Source organism: Tursiops truncatus, chromosome 1 (assembly GCF_011762595.2).
Source record: "Tursiops truncatus isolate mTurTru1 chromosome 1, mTurTru1.mat.Y, whole genome shotgun sequence".
In the NCBI taxonomy this organism is placed as follows: Eukaryota; Metazoa; Chordata; class Mammalia; order Artiodactyla; family Delphinidae; genus Tursiops; species Tursiops truncatus.
The window spans coordinates 148844721-148867638 of NC_047034.1; the positions used below are offsets into that span (position 1 = coordinate 148844721).

At 40.7% G+C, this 22918-nt stretch overlaps 1 protein-coding gene and 1 long non-coding RNA gene across 4 annotated transcripts in view; one reads left to right on the top strand and one right to left on the bottom strand.

Annotated features, from left to right (window-relative positions):
* The window catches only part of LOC141276302 (uncharacterized), a 25649-nt gene continuing 2731 nt past the window's right edge, over positions 1-22918 (bottom strand). The window contains exons 2-5 of one of the 3 annotated variants that reach the window (XR_012325586.1): positions 19947-19993; positions 14301-14465; positions 1560-1644; positions 1-729 (exon numbers count right to left, since the gene is read on the bottom strand). This is a non-coding gene — a long non-coding RNA (uncharacterized lncRNA). Of the gene's footprint in view, positions 730-1559; positions 1645-14300; positions 14505-19946; positions 19994-22918 lie in introns of all 3 variants that reach the window. The other 2 variants (XR_012325587.1, XR_012325584.1) reach the window with 2 other exon arrangements.
* The window catches only part of LOC101331517 (L-amino-acid oxidase-like), a 7630-nt gene continuing 5671 nt past the window's right edge, over positions 20960-22918 (top strand). Inside the window, exons 1-2 of the mRNA XM_004327370.4 lie at positions 20960-21024; positions 22652-22866. Coding sequence (XP_004327418.1) covers positions 21009-21024; positions 22652-22866 — 231 coding nt within the window. The 5' untranslated portion in view covers positions 20960-21008. The remainder of the gene's footprint in view (positions 21025-22651; positions 22867-22918) is intronic.

Consider the following 22918-nt stretch of genomic DNA (forward strand, 5'->3'; position numbering starts at 1 on the left):
ATGGGTTTGTGTTCCTGTCTTCCTAGTTTTTTGGCATGGGGCATCCAGCACTGGAGATTGCTGGCCGTTGGGTGGAGCTGGCTCTTAGCGTTGAGACAGAGATCTCTGGGAGAGCTCTCACAGATTGATATTATGTGGTGCCGGGAGGTCTCTGGTGGTCCAGTGTCCTGAACTCAGCCTTCCCACCTCAGAAGCTCAGGCCTGACACCCAGCCAGAGCACCAAGACCATGTCAGCCACACGGCTCAGAAACAAAGGGATGAACAAAAGAAAGGGAAAAAAATAATTATGTTTTTAAATTATTAAAATAAAAGTAATAATTTAAAAAAGAAGAGAGCAACGAAACCAGTAAACAAATCCACCAATGATAACAAGCATTAAAAACTAAACTAAGGTAAACATAAAAATCAGAAACTAATCAGTCACAGACAGCAAGTCCCAAGTCTACAGTTGCTCCCAAGGTCCACTGACTGAATTTTGGGACGATTCATTGTCTATTCAGGTATTCCACAGATGCAGGATACATCAAGTTGATTGTGGGGATTTAATCAGCTGCTCCTGAGGCTGCATGGATAAATTTCCCTTTCTCTCCTTTGTTTGCACAGTTCCTTGGGTTCAGCTTTGGTTTTGACCCCAACTCTGCATGTAGGTCGTCCTCAGGCATCTGTTCCACTCCAGACAGGAGGGGGTTAAAGCAGCGGCTGATTAGGGGGCTCTGGCTCACTCAGACCTGGGGGAGGGAGGGGTACAGTAGTCATAATTGGAATGCGGGGCAAGCCTGTGGCGGCAGAGGCCAGCATGACGTTGTTACAGCCTGAGGTGTGCCGTGCGTTCTCCCAGGGAAGTTGTCTCTGGATCACGGGACGCTGGCGGTGGCGGGCTGCACAGGCTCCCCAGGGCGGGCGGTGTGGATAGTGACCTGTGCTCGCACACAGGATTCTTGGTGGCACTGGCAGCAGCCTTAACATTTCATGCCCATCTCTGGGGTCTGAGCTGACAGCCGTGGCTCATGCCCATCTCTGGAGCTCACTTAGGTGGAGCTCTGCCTACTGTGGGCACATGGGGAAGGAATCCCTTCTCCTCCCATACCCTGAGAAAATGGTCTCTTGCCTCATCGGCAGGTCCAGACATTTCCCCAGACACCCTCCCGGTTAGCTGTGCTGCAGTAGACCCCTCAGGCTGTCTTCATGCAGCCAATCCCAGTCCTCTCCCTGGAATCTCACCTCTGAAGCCCGAGTCTCAGCTTCCAGGCCCCACCCGCCCCGGCAGGTGAGCAGACAAGCTTCTCAGGCTGGTGACTGCTGGTCGGCACCAATCCTCTGTGTGGGAATCTCTCCACTTTGCCCCCTGTACTCCTGCTACTGCGCTCTCCTTCATGGCTCTGATGCTTCCCACCCGCCCACCCACCCCCCCATCGCTGCCAGTCAAGGGGTTCCATAGTGCATGGAAACTTTTCCTCCTTCACGGCTCCCTCCCTGAGGTGCAGGTCCCATCCCTATTCCTTTGTCTCTGTTTATCCTTTTTCTTTTGCCCTACCCAGGTACGTGGGGAGTTTCTTGCCTTTTGGGAAGTCTGAGGTCTTCTGCCAGCGTTCAGTAGGTGTTCTGTAGGAGTTGTTCCACGTGTAGATGTATTTCTGTTGTATCTGTGGGGAGGAAGGTGACCTCCACGTCTTACTGCTCTGCCATCTTGAAGGTCTCCCCACAAAAATTACTTTTAAAACAACTATTTAAAACCTCTGAAATGGTCCTAAAGGCATACAGCAAATGAAGAAGCACCTATTCAAGAAAATCTACAAAACTTCAATAAGAAAAGCAAGTCTGTGGTATTTGAACCAAGACTATTCCCACCCATCCCTCTAACAGTGCAGCAAGACAGAAACTTCACTCTAGTCTGGTGTAGCCAAGAGCACAGGCTTCCCCTTCCCCCAGCTCCTAGTCAGAGGGCTTTTGTCCTGAGAGGGGTAGGATGTCAGCACGTCTCATCCTGAGGCAGGATGTTACCAACTATCTACTGCTGAGGCTATGCTCTGGGTGAATGCAGTCAAGACGTGGGGACTCCCTTTTTCCATCCAACCCTGATTCATGCCAATGAGAATCTACCATGAGTGCAGTACCACTGAGAAAACCAGGACCCAAATCACCCTTGTCCTGGCTCATAACATGGTGGCTTCATACCAAGGAGGCAAGCTGAGAGAACCTCAAGCTATTGCCCCCTCCCTCCACTGAATACGCAGCTCCTAAATTGGAGCTGTCATTCAGAGACACTCCAAGTTCCAGAGCACTGACAGAGATTTTGCCTGGGAGCAGAGGGAAGCAGGCAAATAGCTACTAATGTCTTCCCAAAGGAATTGACTTCATTTGCAACAGAGTATGGAGAAGTTAAAGGCTTCTTTCAAAGGAGCCCTGATTTGATTGAATTAGACCATAGAGCCATTTATGCACAGGGTATTGTTTAAAACAATAGATTAGCTGGCAAGAAGTGGAGTTTAGGGCTTCCCTGGTGGCACAGTGGTTAAGAATCCACCTGCCAATGCAGAGGACACAGGTTCAAGCCCTGGTCCAGGAATATCCCACATGCCACAAAGAAATTAAGCCCATGTGCCACAACCACTGAGCCTGTGCTCTAGAGCCTGCGGGCCACCACTGCTGAGCCTGCACGCCACAACTACTGAAGCCCATGTGCCTAGAGCCTGTGCTCTGCAACAAGAGAAGCCACTGCAGTGAGAAGTCCATGCACTGCAACAAAGAGTAGCCCCTGCTTGACACAACTAGAGAAAGTCCACAGACAGCAACGAAGACCCCATGCAGCCAAAAATAAATAATAAAATTAATTAATTAAAAAAAAAAAAGAAGTGAGTTTAACAGCTGAATGTGGTCAGAGAAAGGGATGAAAAGAGCCCTGCCAAAACCACTGTCATTTCAGACTGACTGTGGGCAGACCCAAAGCTGTGCCTCTCTGTGGACTAACATCACAGGTTTAAATTGCTGGGGGGTGGGGTGGGGCAGAGAGACTTCTTTAAAATAATCACTAAAATAATCCAGCTAGTTACTAAACAAAAAAGTAAATGACAATAACAAGCCATGGAGTGTGGAGATGAGAACCCAGAATTGCAACAATATCTTATCTAAAATGTCCAGTTTTCAAGAAAAAATTATGAAACATGCAGAGAAACAGGAAAGTATGAACCATACACTAAAATAATAGACAATAACTGCCTGTGAGGGTGATCAGGTGTCAGATTTAACAGAAAATTTCTTGAATGTGGCCATTATAAACATATTTATAGACAATATCAATATCTTTTTGTAGAGATAGAAATTATAATAAAATAACCAAATGGAAATGGAGGTAAAAAATGCAATCACTGAAATGAAAATTTCGCTAAAGGTTTTCAACAGCAGAATTTATCAAGTAGAAGAGAGTTAGCAAACATGAAGATAGACTGATAGAGATTACTTAATCCAAAGAATAGAGAGAAAAACGAATGAAGAATAATGAACAGTCTCACAGAAAACGGGACACCATTAAGCACACCAGCAAACACATAATAGAAATTCCATAAGGAGAGGAGAGGGAGAAAGAAGCAGAAAAAAAAAAAAGAGTAGCTTTTACATATATACACTACCAAATGTAAAATAGATAGCAAGTGGCAAGCTACTGCATAGCAGAGGGAGATCAGCTCTGTGCTTTGTGACCACCTTGAGGGGTGGGATATGGAGCATGGGAGGGAGAGGGGAGGGAGGTATGGGGATATATGTATACGTATAGATGGTTCACTTTGTTATACAGCAGAAACTGATACAATGTTGCAAAGTAACTATACTCCAATAAAGATGTTAAAAAAAGAAGAGATCAAAGACATAATGAAAGAAATAAAGGGGAAAATAAAATATATAAATATAAAAGAAAAAATAGGAAAACAACTAGTTTTGACAAGGAAACCTCAATAAGATTAACAGCTGACTTCTCAGCAGAAATAATAGAGACCAGAAGGCAGTGAGATAACATATTCATAGTGCTCAAAGAAAAACAAATCTGTTAACCAATAATCCTATATTCAGCAAAGCTATCTTTCAAAACAATGAGGATGAAATAAAGCTATTCCCAGATAAGCAAAAACTAACAGAATATATTGCTAGCAGACTCATCCTGCAAGAAATACTACAGAAAGTTTTTCAAGCTGAAAGCAAGTAACCCTAGACAGTAATTCATATCCACACTGATAAGATCACCATTAATGGTAATTATGTGATTATAAAAGACAGCATAAATACATTTTTTTCTTCTTTTTGCTGATTTAAAAATCTATTATACCTCTTCAACAAGTGATGTTGGGAAAGCTGGACAGCCACATGTAAATCAATGAAATTATTGTAGAACACTCTCTCACACCACATAGAAAAATAAACTCAAAATGGTTTAAAGATTTAAATATAAGAGATGACACCATAAAGCTCCTAGAAGGGAACATAGGCAAAACATTCTCTGCAATAATTTGTAGCAACATTTTCTTAGATCAGTCTCCCAAGGCAAAAGAAATAAAAACAAAAATAAACAAATGGGACCTAATTAAGCCTTTGCTCAGCAAAGGAAACCATAAACAAAATGAAAAGACATCCCACAGAGTGGGAGAAAATATTTGCAAATGATGCAACCAACAAGAGATTAATCTCCAATATGTACAAACAGCTCACGCAGCTCAGTATCAAAAAAACAAACAACCCAATCAAAAAATGGGCAAAAGGTCTAAATAGACGTTTCTCAAAAAAAGACATGCAGGTGGCCAAAAAGCACATGAAAAGATGCTCAACATCACTAATTATTAGAGAAATGCAAACCAAAACTACGATGGGGTGTCACCTCACACCAATCAGATTGGCCATCATTAAAAAATCTACAAACAATAAATGCTGGAGAGGATATGGAGAAAAGGGAACCCTCCTACACTGCTGGTGGGAATGTAAATTGGTACAACCATTATGGAGAACAATGGAGGTTCCTTAAAAAACTAAATATAGAACTACCATATGATCCAGCAATCCCACTCCTGGGCATATATCCAGAGAAAACCCTAATTCAAAAAGACACATGCATCTCAATGTTCATTGCAGCACTATTTCCAATAGCCAAGACATGGAAGCAACCTAGATGTCCATTGACAGAGGAATGGATAAAGAAGAAGTGGTACATATATACAATGGAATATTACTCAGCCATAAAAAAGAACGAAATAATGCCATTTGCACAACATGGATGGATCTAGAGATTATCATAGTAAGTGAAGTCAGACAGAGAAAGACAAATGTCATACAATATCACTTATTTGTGGAATCTAAAAAAATGATACAAATAAACTTATTTACAAAACAGAAACAAACTCACAGACATAGAAAACAAACTTATGGTTACCAAAGGGTAAGGAGGGGGGTGATAAATTAAGATAATGGAATTAACAGTTACAAACTACTATATGTAAAATAGATAAGCAACAAGTATTTACTGTATAGCACAGGGAACTATATGCAATATCTTGTAATAATGTATAATGGAAAATAATCTGAAAACATATAACTGAATCACTTTGTTGTACACCTCAAACTAATGTAATATTGCAAATCAACTCTACTTCAATTTTAAAAAAAAGAACCATAGACTTGCCTGAGGATAACAAAGTAATTTATTGCCAGACATCTTAAAACTTCACTCTGAGGAAACATAATCCTTATTTGGGACTATTCCACTGGTTTTCTGTTTTATGGTGTTAACTTACTGGTTCAAATTATTTATCAGGCTCTTTTTCTAAAATATCGAAATATCTATAATAGCTCAGTCCTTTGCATGAAGCCAGTGCATACATACTGTTAGAGCAGGTAACAAATTGTCCTGTTGCCACAGTAAGCTCATTTTTGTGTTCACTATCACTTCTCTTTCTGTGCCTCTGGTTCTTGTCCTCTTGGATTCTCTCACTCTCTTGGCCCCTTCTGTGCTCTAGCTTTTGCCACTCACTTCATTCCATCTCTGCATGAATGATCCATTTGCACCAATCCTCCAGCCTTTGGACCTCAGTCTTCCTGTTCATCTCTCAAATTTGTCCAGATTCTAGGTTTTGTCTTTTCAACAAATCTTAATTCACTAGTAAATAGTGCACAAATAATTTGTGGGTGACTCAAAGTTAAGCAAGAGGTGATCTTTGCCCTCAGTAGCAAACACTGTAACAAAATAAAAAGACCATCAAAACCTAGAAAACTATGTCTGAAACATATACAACAAATGCAGGTCAAAATCATAGAGGAAGAAAGTAGAATGGTGGTTACCAGGGGCTAGAGATGGGGCTGGATAGAAAATTATTGTTTAATGGGTTCAGTTTCAATTTGAGAAGATGAAAAAGTTTTGGAGATGAATAGTGGTGATGGTTGCAAAACAATGTGAATGTACTTAATGCCACTGATCCTGTACGTTTAAAAATGGTTAAAATGGTAAATTTTATGTTTGATGTATTTTACCACTATAAAAAATTAAGTATTTACCCAAAAAAAGCAATTCTATAAAATAGTATATATATATAATATATGGTTGGGCCTATAAAATATAAAAACATATGTGCCAAAATAGCACAAAGGAGGTAAGTGGGAGCAGATCTGTATTGGGCTAAGAAAATGACTAAAGATAGTAAAGTAATAATTATAAAAATGTATTTGGGGTTTAAAAAATTAATATAAGTAATATGTATAACAATAATATCATAAAAGGGGGGAAATGGAATAAAGCTATATAGAAGTAACTCTTCTATATATCACTAGAATTAAGCTAGTATAAATATATGGCTGATACTGATGAAATATAAGTGGTAAGCACTAGAGAAATAGTTTTTAACTCAAAAAAAATTTTTTTAATTAAAAAAATATTTTAATGTATCATCATAAAATAATCACTTAATGCAAAAGAAAGCAGTAAAGGAGAAACAGAGGAACAATAAAGACATAAGAAATATAGTAAACAAAAAGTACAATGGCAGATGTAAAGCTAACTATATTAATAAGATTAAATGTGAATGGATTAAATAATAAAATGTAAAAGTAAATATTGCCGGACTGGATTTTAAAAAGATCTAATTATATGCTATTTATAGGAGATATACTTTAGAGTCAAAGATACAAATATATTAAAAGGATAGAAAAAGATATGTCATGCAAACAGCAACCCCAAGAAAGCTGTAGTCACTATCCTAATATTGGATAAAAATAGACTGTAAAACAAAAAATGTTACTAGAGAGAAAGAAGGATATTTTATAATGATAAAAGAATCAATACATCAGGACAACATGACAATAATAAATATATGTGCATGTAATAACAGAACGCCAAAACACATAAAGCAAAAATTAAATAAATGGAGAAATAGGCAACTCAATAATAGGTGAGGCTTCAATAGCTTACTTTCAATGATGGATAGGACAATTATGAAGAAGAACAACAAGGAAACAGAAGACTTGAACAACACTATAAGCCAACTAGACCTAATATGAATCTATAGAAAACTCTACCCAACAACAGCAGAATATACATTCTTCTCAAGTGTACATGGAACATTCTTCAGGATAAGCCATTTACTAGGCCATAAAAAAGTTCAATAAATTTAAAAGGATAGAAATAAAACAAAGTATGTTCTCTAACCACAATGAGATAAAATTAGAAATGAAAGAAAAATATGGGAAACTCACAAACATGTAGAAATTTAGCAACACACTGTTAAATAATCAGTGAATCAGAGAAGAAATCACAGGGAAATTAGAAAATACTTTGAGGCCAATGAAAATTAAGACAAAATATATCAAAACTTACAGATGCAGCTGATGCAGTGCTCAGAGGAAAATGTATAACTGCAAATGCCTCCATTAAAAAAGAAGAAAGAGTTCAAGTCAATAACCTAAGTTTTCATATTAAGGAACTGAGGGTGAGGGTATAAAAAAGAGTAAACTCAACCCAAACCCAGCAAAGCCAAAGCCAGGAAGGAAATAGTAAAGATTAGAGCAGAGTTAAATGGAATAGAGAATAGAAAAACAATAGAGAAAATCAACAAAAGCAGAAGTTGGTTCTCTGAGAAGTTCAACAAAATTGGCAAAACTTTAGCTAGATTGACTAAGAGAAAAATAGAGAAGACTTCAATTAATAAAATCAGAGATGAAAGTGGGGACATTACTAGAACCTTACAGAATTAAAAAGTATTGTAAAGAAATACCATGAACAATTACATGCCAATAAATTAGATAAACTAGAAGAAACGGACAATTTCCCAGAAACACACAAACTACCAAACTGACTCAAGAAGAAATAGAAAATCTTAAGAGACTCATAACAAGTAAAATGATTGAATCAGTAATTTAAAAAAACAAACAAACTCCCAACAAATGAAATCCCAGGACCAAATGGCTTCACTGATGAATTCTACCAGTTATTTTTGAAAGAATCAACACCACTCCTTCTTATACTCTTCCAAGAAAATAGAAGAGGAGGGAACAATTCCAAAGTCGTTCTGTGAAGCGAATATTACCCTGATACTACAGCCAGACAAAGAGATCTGGAAAAGAAATCACATCCACAGATCAATATTCTTTGTTAATATAAATGCAAAAATCCTAAACAAACTATTAGCAAATAAAATCTAGCCACATATTAAAAAGATTGCAAGTGATATTTATCCCAGAAATTCAAGGACCCCTCATCATACAAAAATCAATCAAGAAAAAAATCAATCACATTAATAGAATGAAGGGAGAAAAACCACATGATCCTCTCACTTGATGCAGAAAAAGCATTTGACAAAATACAACACACTTTCATGATAAAAAAATACTTAAATTAAGAATAGAAGGGAACTTCCCCAAACTGATAAAGAGCATTTATGAAAAACTCACAGGTAACATCATACTCAATGGTAAAAGACTGAAGGCCTTCCCCCTAAGATGAGAAACAAGATAAAGATGTTCATTTTTGCCACTTCTATCCAGCATTGTACAGAAAGTACTAGATAGAGCAATTAGGCAAGAAAAAGAAATAAAAGGCATCCAAATTAAAAGGAAGAATAGGGATAAAACTATCCCCATTTGCAGATGGCATGATCTTATATTTAAAAAACCTAAAGAATCCACCCACCCCCCAGCAAAAAAACTCTTGAAACTAATAAATGAATTCAGCAATGTTGCTGGATACAAAGTTAGCACACAAAAGTCAGTTGTATTTCTATATAATAGCAATTTAAAATAAAAAAGAAAATTAAGAAATCAATACTATTTATTATAGTATCTGATAGTATACTATTCTTTACCAAGGAAGTAAAAGACTTGCACACTAAATTTAAAATTTAACCAAGGAGTGGAAAGACGTGTACACTGAAATCTACAAAACATTGCTGAAAGAAATTAAAGAAGACCTGAATAAATAGAAAGACATTCTGTGTTTGTGGATTGGAGTACTTAATATTGTTAAGATGGCAACGCTACCTAAAATGGCCTACAGATTTAGGGCAATTCCTATCAAAATCCCACAGCGTTTTTTACAGAAATGTAAAAGCAGATCCTCAAATTCACATGAAATTTCAAGGGGCCCTGAATATCCTAAACAATCTTGAAAAGAAAGACGAAGTAGGAGGCCCCACACTTCCCACTTTCAAAACTTACTACAAACCTACATAAACAAAATAGGTCGTTTGCAGGTATAAGGGTAGATATATAGACCAATGGGATAGAACTGAGAATTCAGAATCAAGCTCCTACCTTTACGGCAAATAGATTTTTGACAAGGGTGCCAAGACTATTCAATGGGGAAGCAACAGACTCTTCAACAAATGGTGCTGGGACAACTGGACATCCAAATTCAAAAGAGTGAGGTTGGAGCTATTGCTCACACCATGTACAAAAATTATTTTAAATGGACCAATGGGCAGGACAGGAATAAAGATGCAGACGTAGAGAATGCACTTGAGGACATGGGGAGGGGTAAGGGTAAACTGGGACGAAGTGAGAGAGTGGCATGGACATATATACACTACCAAATGTAAAATAGATAGTTAATGGGAAGCAGCTGCATGGCACAGGGAGATCAGCTCGGTGCTTTGTGACCGAGGGGTGGGAGGGAGAGGCAAGAGGGAGGAGATATGGGGATATATGTATATGTATAGCTGATTCACTTTGTTATAAAGCAGAAACTAACACACTATTGTAAAGCAATTATACTCCAATAAAGATGTTAACAAAATAAATAAATAAACAAATAAAATGGACCAACGACTTAAATAAGAGTTAAGTCTATAAAACTCTTGGAAGAAAACATAGTGGTAAACCTTCATGACCTTGAATTTGGCAATATGGTCTTACATAAAACACCAAAAGTACAAGGAAAAAAAGAAAAAAAAATTTAACTTCATCAAAATTTTAAACTTCTATGTATCAAAGGACATTATGAAGAAAGTGAAAAGTCAACCTACAGAATGGGAGAAAATACTTGCTAGTATCCAGAATATATAAATAATTCTTACAATTCAACAGCAAAAAGACAAACAACCCATTTTAAAAATGAACAAAGTCATTTGAACAGATATTTCTCCAAAGAATAAATACAAATGGCCTACAAACACATGAAAATATGGTCAACTCCGTTAGTCATCAGGGAAAGGCAAATCAAAACCACAATGAGATACCACTTCATACCCAATAGAATGGCTGTAGTTTTTAAAAAGGAAAATAACAGACGTTGACAAGTATATGGAGAAATTAGAACCCTCATACATTGCTTGTAGGAATGTAAAATGGTTCAGCCACTACAGAAAATAATTTGGTGGTCCTCAAAAAATTAAACATATATGACCCACAATTCAACTCCTGAATAGATATCCATAGTAGTTAGAATAGTGGTCCCCAAAGATTATGTCCAAGTCCTTACTCCTAGAACATGTTAATGTGACCTTATTTGGAAAAAGGGTCTTTACAGATGTAATTAAGAATCTTAAGATGAGATCATCTTGGATTTAAGCTGTGCCCTAAGCCCAGTAACAGTTTTCCTTCTAAGAGAAAGGCAGTGGGAGATTTGAAACACTCAGACACATAGGAAAGAAGACCATGTGAAGACAGAGGCTGAGACTGAGATCAGGTAGCCCAAATCTAGAAATGCCTGTAGCCTCTAGAAGCTAGAAGGGGCAAGGAAGTGTTCTCTTTTAGAGTCTTTGGAGGGAGTGTACCCCAACTGACACCTTGATTTTAGCCTTCTGGCCTCCACAATTGTGAGAGAAATTTTTATGTTTTTTTAAGTGACCCAGTTTGTGGCAATTTGTTTTGACGGCCCAAAGAAACTAATAAAGATTTTAGTACAGGAAAATGGTGCTCCTGTAACAAACACCTAAAAAAGTGGAAGTGGCCTTGGATTTGGCGAATGGGTAGATGCTGGAAGAATTTTGAGGTGCTTCATAGAAAATGCTTTGATCCCCTTGAAGAGATGTTTGATAGAAATCCAGGTGTTAAGCTTGTTCTTAAAAGGTCTCAGAAAGAAATGAGGAGCATGTTATTAGAAACTGGAGGAAAGGTAATCCTTGTTACAAATTGGCATTACATTTTGCTTGTGTTCTCCTGTTAGATGGAAAGAACTTGTGAGTGATGAACTTAATATTTAGCTGAGGAGATTTCCAAGCAAAGTGTCAAAAGCACAGCCTGGTATTTCCTGCTGCTTATAGTAAAATGTGAGAGGAAAAAGATAAATTGAGGAAGCAAGTGCTAAGCTAAAAGGAATCAGTCCTTGATGATTTGGGAGGTTCTCAGGCAATCCTGATTGCAAAGGATACTCAAATTAGGAAACTCATTTTGGGGAAAGCATGCTCTGGAGAGAAGACCAAGGACAGGGCTGGACAACATTTTGCTAAAAAGAGTAGGTATGTAACTCATGGATCCATCAATCATCTCAACAGAAACCAGGAATAGATATGGGATTATCTCGGAAAGCTCTGCAGAGAGACCTTATATATATGGCATGGACTGCACCCCCACCACAGTGACATACACCGAAGATCTACAAGGTTTTGGAGAAGGTTATATCAGCAGAAACACTGCCAGCATGGACTGAAAGAAACAGAGACAGAAAAAAATGAGAGAAGACTGTTGGACTTCCAAATTCTAAAATTGGAAATGGGCTGATAATGCAACTTAGTTTCAAACATGTGCTACCCTTCAGGAAAAGAAAAGAATGACTCCAAGGGCAGAGGCAGAGGATGAAGCAGAAGTAGAGGGCAGAGCTGCAGGTCCAGAGGTTAGAGACACAGGTCCAGAGGGCAGAGCCATGGACCCGAAAGGTAGAGCTGTGAGTCAAGAGGGCAGGGCAGCAAGCTATAGGGCTTTATTCTCAAGCTTTGAAACCGAATGAAATTTGCCCTGCTGGATTTCAAACTTGCTTGGAACCCATGAACCCCTTTATTTCTTCCAATTTCTCCCTTTTTGAATGAAAATGTCTACTCTATGCCTGTCCCACCTTTATATTTTGGAAGCATATAACTTATTTTCTAGGTTCAAAGGTCCACAGATGGAGAAGAATTTTGCCCTAGGATGGATCATACCCAAAGTCTTCCCCATACCTGATTTAGATGATATTTAGATAGAGATTTGAAACTTTTGAGCTGATAATACTTAGGTGAGATCTTGAATTAAGCTGACATTGTAATGGGTTAAGACCTTGGGGAACTTGGGGGTTAATATGTTTTGCACATGAGACAGACATGAATTTGGGGGAGGCAGAGGGTGGATTGTAGTGGATTGAATAGTGGTCCCCTCAAAAGATATGTTCAGGTCTTAATCTTTGGTACTTGTGAATGTGACCTTATTTGGGAAGATGGGCTGCTCAGATGCAATTAAATTAAATATCTTGAGACGTGATCATCCTGTTTTAGGGTGGGACTTAAATATAATGGTGTCCTGGGGGCTTCCCTGGTGGCGCAGTGGTTGGGAGTCCGTCTGCCGATGCAGGGGACACGGGTTCGTGCCCCGGTCCGGAAAGATCCCACATGCCGCGGAGCGGCTGGGCCCGTGAGCCATGGCCGCTGAGCCTGCGCGTCCGGAGCCTGTGCTCCGCAACGGGAGAGGCCACAACGGTGGGAGGTCCGCGTACCGGAAAAAAAAATAATAATAATAATGGTGTCCTTATAAAAGAAGACAGGGAGATTTGAGACACTCAGAAAAGAGGAAGACCGTTTAAAGACAGAGGTAAAGATTGCAATCAGGTGGCCCCAAACATAGGAACACCTGGAGCCACCAAAACCTGGAAGAGGCAAGAAAGAATTCTCCCCTAGAGGCTTTGCAAAGAGCATGGCCCTGGTAACACTGTGATTTAGGCCTTCTAACTTCTATAACTCTGAGAGAATAAGTTTCAATTGTTGTGCTAATTTGTTATGACAGCCCTGGGAAACTAACAGAATACCCAAAATAATTGAAAACAAGTACTCAAATACTTGTAAACAAATGTGCATAGCAGCACTACTCACAATAATCCAGTGGTGGAAACAACCTAAATGCCCATCAGCAGATGAATGGATAAACAAAATATGGTCTATACAGTCAATGGAATATTATTCAGCTATTAAAAGGAATGAAATACGAATACATGTTACAAAGTGGATGCGCCTCCAAAACATTATGCTAAGTGGAAGAAGACAAACACAGAAAATCACAGATTGTATGACTCCGTTTATATGAAATATCCAGATAAATCCATAGACAAAGAGAGAAGATTGATAGTGGCCAGGAAATGCAGGGAGGGAGGGATGGAGAGTGACAGCTTACTGGGTACAAGGTTTTCTTTTGTGGGGATTAAAATGTTTGGAACTTGATAACAGTGGTGGTTGCATAACATTGTGAATGTACTGTGAATATATAGTGAATGTGCCACTGAATTGCACACTTTAAAATAGTTAATTTTATGTTATATGAACTTCACCTCATTCAGAAAAATATTCTTTAAAAACAAAAGTACAAAAATCATACTCTGAAAACTACAAAACATTTTTGAAATAACTAAAGAATATCTAAATAAATGGAAAAACAACCCACATTCATTGATCAGAAGATAATATTATTAAAATGACAATACTTCTCAAATGGATTTACAGATTAAATGCAATCCCTACCAGAATCATGGCTGACTTCTTTGTAGAAATTGACAACTTTATTCTAAAATTTATATGGAAATTTAAGGAACTTAGAATAGCCAAAACAATACAAGAATAACAAGGTAGGAATACTCAGGCTTCCCAATTTCAAAACTTACTACAAAACTGTAATCAGGGCTTCCCTGGTGGTGCACTGGTTGAGAGTCTGCCTGCCGATGTAGGGGACACGGGTTTGTGCCCTGGTCCGGGAAGATCCCACATGCCGTGGAGCGGCTGGGCCCGTGAGCTGTGGCCGCTGGGTCTGCGCGTCTGGAGCCTGTGCTCTGCAATGGGAGAGGCCACAACAGTGAGAGGCCTGTGTACTGCAAAAACAAACAAACTGTAATCAAGACAGTATAAGAGTCCAGACATAAAATCATATGTTCGTGGTCAAATCATGTCCATGATTTTTGATGAGTGTCAAAATTATGCAATGGAGAAATAACAGCCTTTCCAACAAATGGTGCTGGGACAACTGGATAGCCACAGGCAAAAGAATGAAGTTGGACCCTTATCTCAAACCATATACAAAAACTAACACAAAATGAACCAATGACCAAAATATGTGTTAAAAATATAAAACTATTAGGAGAAAACAGAAGGGTAAACCTTCATGACCTCAGATTTGGCAATAGGTTTTTAGATATGATACCAAAAGCACAAGCAATAACAGAAAAAATAGATAATGTGAAACTCATCAAAATTTTAAAATTCCATGCTTCAAAAAACAGCAAGAAAATGAAAACTTACACAATGGTAGAACATATTTGTAAATATATGTGCATCTATCTGATAAAAGACTTGTATCTACAATACATAATGAATGCTTACAACATAATAGAAAAGAGACAAATAACAGAATGAAAAAAAAATGGGCAAAGTAGCTTAATACACATCTCCAAAGAGGATATACAGATGGTCAATAAGCACGTGAAAAGATGCTCAACATCGTTAATCATTAAGAAAATGCAAATCAAAATCACAGTGAGATACAATTTCATACCCACTAGGATGACTAGGATTAAAAAATCACATAATAACAAGTGCTGGCCAGGATGTGGAGAAATGAGAACCCTCATACACTACTGGTGGGAATGTAAAATGGTGCAGACACTTTGAAAACAGTGTAACACTTCTTCAAACAGTTAAACATAGAGTTACTCCTATGATCCAGCAATTCTATGCCTAGGTATTTATCCAGGAAAATCAACTTGTACACAAATCAAGACTTGGACACAAATATTAATAGCAATTTTATTTATGACAGCCCAAAATTAGAAATAATCTAGATATCCATTAACAGGAAATGGATAAACAAATTGCGGTATATCTATAAAGTAGAATACTACTCAACAATAAAAATGAATTACTATGTGCAAAAACACGGACAAATCTCAAAAACATGTTGAGATGAAAACACAACACAAAATGGCTTCATTATATGAAGTTTAAAAACAAGTTAAATCTATGGTAGAAAAAAATCAGAACACTGGTTGCAGGGAGAGGAGGTGTAGAGACAGTCTTGAAGGAGCACAAGGGAACTTTATGGGGTGATGAAACTGCTCTATAAACTAGTTGGAGTGGTGGATTACATGAGTGCATACAATTATTAAAACTCATCCAACTGTACACTTAAAATTGTACTTGAGCATGTCGGGGGGTCGGAGGATGTCAGGACTAGAAGGGCTCCCAAGGGTATTTTGATGAGCAGGTATCAAAGGAACTAACTGATGAGTTTTATTATTTATTTCAATATATTCTGTGTGTGTATGTGTGTGCATGCATGTGTGGTGTTCGTTTTAATGTGTTTAGGTAGGGCATGGACTCAATTCTAGATACAAGCCCCGCCACTCCATGTTGTATTACACCCAAACACCTCATGCATTTACTTTACTCGTCTGATCCCTAAATCGTTTTGAGTTTGTAATTCTTGATGTAATGCCGCGCTCCATCCCTGGATCCATATTATATATAAGGAGGCTGAGACCCAGAGGGGAAAGTACCTAAACAAGATCGCACAGTAAAACAGGTCAGAACTGGCATCCAGGTGTCCTGGTTCTGAGTCAAGGGTTTGTTCCCATTGCACCAGTCTCCCTCAGGACATACAACAGAAAAGAAGGAAACCCACATCTGTTGAGGCTCAGAAAAGTGATGTGACTTGCCCACCAACACAGCTCATGAGTAGCTGACACAAGAATTAAACACTGGTGGCCTGATCGCATTACTGCTGTGTTCCCATCTCACCAGGTTGTATGCCTGCAAAGCTCTGAGGAACTATCAGGAGCATACACAGGAGTGTTTTGAGACTCAAGATGTAGAACTAGGAGGGACAGGGGGACAAGAGCCCTCAGAAGTCGGTTGTGATGGGGTTTGAGAAAGAGTTCTAATGCTCAAACCTGTGCTGCCCAGAAAACCAGGAGGTGGAGTATATTAGTTTCCTGTTGCTGCTGTAACAAATTGTCACAAACGTAGTGGCCTGAAACAACACAAATGTATTCTTTTATACTTTAGAGGTGTCCAAAAAGAGTCTTAAGGAGCTAAAGTCAAGGTGTTGGCAGGCTTGGCTCCTCCTGGAGGCTCCAGGGGAGAATCTGTTTCTTCCATCTTCCATCTTTTAGAGGCTACTTTGGCATCCCTTGGGTTGTAGCCAAATCACTCCAACCTCTTCTTCCATGTTCACATCACCTTCTTCCCCTCTGACCTTCTTGCCTCCGTCTTATAAGGACCCTTATGATTATATTTAGAGCCCATCTGAATAATCCAGGATCATTTCCCCATCTCAAAATGCTTCACTTAATCACATCTGCACACTCCCTTTCACAAGGTTCCAGGACTTAGGACATAGACATCTTTGGGGAGCCATTGTTCAGCCTACCACACAGGGTCTCCAGACAAGCCCTTTCAGTCAGCTCACTCCCCAAGGCCTTTCCTGGTCTGCTGAGACCCCAGGAAGCTTGTCAGCGTGAAGCTAATTCAGCAGGTGAACGTGCTCTCTAGAAAGTACCAAAAGTAGGTACATGAGACCCATGGTAACTTCAGGCTCCACCAGGATTTCCTGCCTGGACCCTACCAAACTGTGGGGCCTCCTCTTCTCTTTGTCAGTAACAGTAGCAACTGTAAGAGTCCCCAACCTCCCAGGAATGCAAGATTAGTTTAACATTTGAAAATCAATTAATGTAGTACACCATATCAGTAGAATAAAGCACAGAAACCACTTAGTTCTTACTCTGTATTTCTATACAGTTGTAATAAACAATTTAAAAATGAAATTAAGTCCATTTACAATAGCATCAAAATAATAAAATACTTAGGAATACCTTTAACAAAAGAAGTATAAAGCTATGCTCTGAAAACTACAAAACATTGCTTAAATAAATAAAGATGATCTAAATAAATGGAAAGATATCTCATGTTCATGTATCAGAATACTAAATGCTGCTAACATGTGAATATTCCCTCAATTATCTACAGACTCAACATAATCCCTATCATAATCCCAGCTGGCATTTTGCAGAAATTGGCAAGCTGATCCTAAAATTCATATGGAAGTTCAAACCACCCAGAATAGGCAAAACAGTCTTTAAGGAGAACAAAGTAGGAGGACTCAAACTTACCAATTTAAAACTTAGGGAGGGGCAGGGTAAGCTGGGACGAAGTGAGAGAGTGTCATTGACATATATACACCAACAAATATAAAATAGCTAGCTAGTGAGAAGCAGCCGCATAGCACAGGGAGATCAGCTTGGTGCTTTGTGACCACCTAGACGGTAGGGATAGGGAGGAGGGGAGGGAGACGCAAGAGAGAGGGGATATACGTATAGCTGATTCACTTTGTTATACAGCAGAAGCTAACACAACTTTGTAAAGCAATTATACTCCAACAAAGACGTAGAAAAAAACAAAAAAACTTACTACAAAACTATAGTAACCAGTAAGCAAGACAGTGTGGTAGAGTCATAAGGATTTGCATGTAAATCAATGGAATAGAATTGATAGTCCAAAAATAAATGCTCACATTTATGGTCAATTGATTTTTTTTTTTTTTTTTTTTGCAGTACGCGGGCCTCTCACTGTTGTGGCCTCTCCCATTGCGGAGCACAGGCTCCAGACACGCAGGCTCAGCGGCCATGGCTCACGGGCCTAGCCGCTCAGCGGCATGTGTCCCCTGCATTGGCAGGCGGACTCTCAACCACTGCCCCACCAGGGAAGCCCTGGTCAATTGATTTTTGACAAGGATCAAATTTTCCAAGACAATTTAATGAGAAAAGAATAGTCTTTTTAATAAAATATGCTGAGACAACTGAATAACCATATGCAAAAGGAGGAAGTTGGATCTCTACTTCACATCATATACAAATATTGCTTCAAAATGGACCAAAGACCTCAATATAAGAGCTAAGAATATAAAACTTTTAGAAGAAAGCAAAGGGTAAGTCTTCATGACCTGGGAGTAGGCAATGACTCCAAACGCATAAGCAACAAAAGAAAAAAATAAGGATTCTTCAAAATTGAAAACATTTCTGCTTCAAAGGACACCAAGAAAGTAAAAAGGCAACCCACAGAATGGGGCTGTCAGAAACATTTGCAAATCACATATGTGATAAGGGACTTTTATCTACACTGTATAAAGGGCCCTAACAATTCAGTAATAAAGAGACAATTAAACAAATGAAAAAATGGGTAAAGGATCTGAAAATACATTTCTCCAAAGATGATATACAAATGTCCATTAAGCACATGAGAAGATGCTTAATGTCATTGGTCACTGGGGAAGTGCAAATGAGAAACACAATGAGTTCGTACTTTACACCCACTAGGATGGCTATAAACAAAAGCACAGATAATAACAAGTGTTGTCAAGGATGAGGAGAAATTGGAACTCTCATTCATTGCTGGTGGGAAAGTAAAATGGTACAGGCATTTTGGAAACGAATCTGGTAGTTCCTCAAAAAGTTAAACAGAGTTAACATACAACCCAGCGATTCCACTCCAAAGTGTATACCTAAGAAAAATGAAAAACTATGCCCATATATTGATAAAATGAATGTTTATAGCAACACTGCCTACAATAGCCAAAAAGTGGGGAGAAACCCAAATGGCCAAACCCAAATGATGAATGGATAAACAAAATGTGGTATAAATGGAATATTATTTAGTCATAAATGGAATATTATTCAGCCATAAAAAATGAAGTACTGATACATGCTGAAATATGGATGAATCTTGAAAATATTATGTTAAATGAAAGGAGCCAGTCATAAAAGACCACATATTGTATGATTACATTTACATGAAATGTCCAAAACAGGCAAACCCACACAGACAGAAAGCAGAATAGTGGACGTCTAAGGTTGGGGAGATGCGGAGAAGGGGGAGTGATGGCTGAACTGTATGGGGTATTTCTTTTTGGAATGATGAAAATGTTTTTAAATTGACTGACTGTGGTGATAGTAGGACAATACTGTGAATACACAAAAAACATTGAATTGTTCACTTCAAATGGGTGAGTTGTATGGTATATAAATTATATCTCAATAAAGCTGTTAAAAATAAAAGAAGCAACAATAGAGAGAGCAAGAGAGAGAGAGAGTCCTTGACCTGCGTCTAAAACCCAGCAATTCACACAGTAACTCTCCAAGCATTATTCTATCTGGTGCTCCCAGCAACCCTGTGGTGGAGGAACTATCCCTTTTTAAAGATATTACAACTGTGTGTGACAAACCGTATCTCCAAAATGAAAGAAGGAAACCAGCTTAGGTACCTACCTATGCCAAGCTCTTCACACATCATCTCATTTAATCCTTGAAATACCCTGTAAAGAAAGTATTGTTGCCCCATTTTACAGATAAGGAAACCCAGGCTCAGAGAAGTATAAACCATATGTCCTAAGACACACAGCTACAACATGACAAAGCAGGATTCGAACTCAGTTCTATTCGATTCCATTGCTATTGCCCTTTCCTCTATGCCACCACTGGTGTCCAGGATCTGAGTCCTGTGTCTCAGCTGCTGCATGTCTGCTCGCACTCTTGCCCCCCTCCCCAGCCCCAGGCTGCTGCTCTGTGCATGTTTCCTGCCCACTTCTCTCTCCACCTGCACTGTGGAGAGAACAAAGGGCTAGTATTGGCACCACAGCCAGATGGCCTGATTCCTCGGGAGAAGAAATTTCAGGGCCAGAGAAACCTGCCTGCGCCTAAGGAAGCCCTGAGGGCCCCAGAGGAAAGGAGAAAAAAAGGCCACTCCCCACTGCAAATGGGCAGGACCAGAGACCTCTGCCCTGCCTGCAGAGGGAGCACCTGAGAGGGGTGGGGAGGGCCCAGCCCTCCCATGGGAATTCATGGCTAGAATCCCCACCTCGGAGCAGAAGCTTCCACAGTGAGGCAGCAGTGGAACAGGGACGTTCTCTAGTGGGAGCAGCCAGGAGCTTTGCCCTGCGCTGGGAGTCCAGACACTGGACTTCCAAACCGGTCCAGATGCTCATTCCCAACCCTCACCCCTTCCTGGGAGATGGTCACAGCAGGTTTGGTACAGTCCACTGGGTTCCCACAACCCCTCCTCCCCACTGGCTGGGCTCTGAGCTGGGAGAAGGGGCTTTCTCTAGGAAGGGAGATGGGCCAGGAGGAAGGTGGAGGTGCAGAAGATGAGGCTAGAGACAGAACAGTCATCTCCCCTGACAGCCCAGGCCTGGAGGGCAGGGCTTCTCTGCTTGGCCCAGCCAACAGGGCCCTGAGGCAGCCTAGTGGGAGGAGGCCAGCTACTGCTGGGTGGAGCCGAATCCTCATAAAGGGAGGGAGAGTTGTCCCGGGCTCAGCACGAGCTGCAGGGCCATGGTCAAGATGAGAGGTAAGTGGGGTCCCTCCTCTGGGTCTGAGACGGAAGTACCTGAGGAAGGAGGTGTTGGACAGTGAAACAGGGAGGGGAGCTAGACTGGGGAGTGGGGATGAGCCAGGGGGTCGAGATGGGTCCAAGGGGGAGTCTGGGCATAGGGCCAGGCCAGGGGAAGGGAGGTGGGAACTGAGATGGGACAGGAGCTCGGTCAGGGGCTAGGGATACATCCAGGTGTTGAAAGTGAGTTGAGAGGATGGATACAGGTCTGGAGAGTGATTCTGGGGGTTGGGCCCACTCAAGGGGAAGGTGATGGCACTGAGACAGAATGGTGGTAGCTCAGGGAGATGGGAAAACTTGTCAGGGGTAGAGAATGGGTTAGGGAGGTTGAAGTAGGCCTGGTGGGGGCTGTGGGGAGGCTCGACTGTCTGTTGCCTGAGGCATGGTTACCCCTCTCCTCTTTTCTGAGGAGTCACCCCTGCAGAAGGCTCTTCTGGCATTGGGAAAGGCCTGCCCTGGGAACCAGCTTGGTCCCTGCCCCTCCTCCGTGGGTGGTCCCTGAAGTTCCCTTTTCTTTTTAGAGCTTCGGTTGTCCTGCCTGTACAAAGACTGGACTAAGGGGGTTCTCACCTGCCAATAATCCTAGGGCTAATGCAAGGGAGCTCAGTGTGTCCCAGCTCCTGGCTGTTCCCCTTTAGAGCAGGTGACACCAAGGAAACCACACAGCCTCTCTCTCAGAGTTTCAGACTCTTAGGTGAATTTCTCTGTACATAAGCACTGTTCACTGTAGCAGTCACTCCGGGCTTATTGCATGTTATACATTAACTATGGTTTCCAGTCCTGACTGCACGTTAGAAACATGGAGCGTTTTGGAAAAATACTGTAAGGCTGTAGAAGAACAGGATTGCCAAGTTCCCGTGGGGCTCTGTTAGTCACTGAGAAACTGGGCACCGCTTCCCCGCTTCCCTTCCCCAAAGAGAACTGCTACACACACACATCCATCCTCTCACAAATGCACACGGCCCTGAAGAATACTGACACCCTCAGGCTCCGCCACCCAACCTCATGCACAAATGCACACACAGAATCAGACACAAGCAACCGAGTTCTCTCTCAAACTCAAGCAAAGGCATAACTATCATCCTCTCTCCTCCAAACGCAGGCCAACACACACCCATTTCTACAATCCCTCCCGCTTTTCTGTACAGATTCATCCACACATTTACTCAGGTACCTACACTCTCCCACAAACACATCCCCTTCACATAAAATCACAGACATCGCACGGTTATGCAGGGCAATAATCACACACTCACAGTCACAGCACCTTTGTCACAGACAAGCTCACACACACACACACTCACCAAGAGAAGCAGGCGAATTTACACTCCAATACGAAGCTGCACACACTCTTGAGTTTCTAGTCACGTGCACACGTGTGAACTTGTAGTCCACATTCACAATCGCACAACTAACACCAGCACGTTCACACAAACATTCATACAACATAGACACAGACACAATCACAAACACACATTTACAGCCACACATTCGACAGACACTGCCTGATCTTACCACTCCCACTCATCCACGGGCAGGGTACAGAGCCCCAGAAAGGCAGCCCCCATTCCTCTCTCTGCCCCAGGAATCCTGATCTTGGGGCTCTTGTTGGCTACTCCCAGCTGCCTTGGCTACGATGAGGACTTGGTCAAGTGCTTCCAGGACCCCGAATACGAGTCCATCCTGGTCACAGCCCAGGAGGGCCTCCACACCTCCCCGCTGCCCAAGCGTGTGGTGGTAGTGGGAGCTGGCATGTCAGGGCTAACGGCAGCCAAGGCCCTGCAGGACTCGGGCCACCAGGTGAGCAGGCCTTGGAGGGGCCTCAATCATTCACCTCCAGTTTGCATCGTTG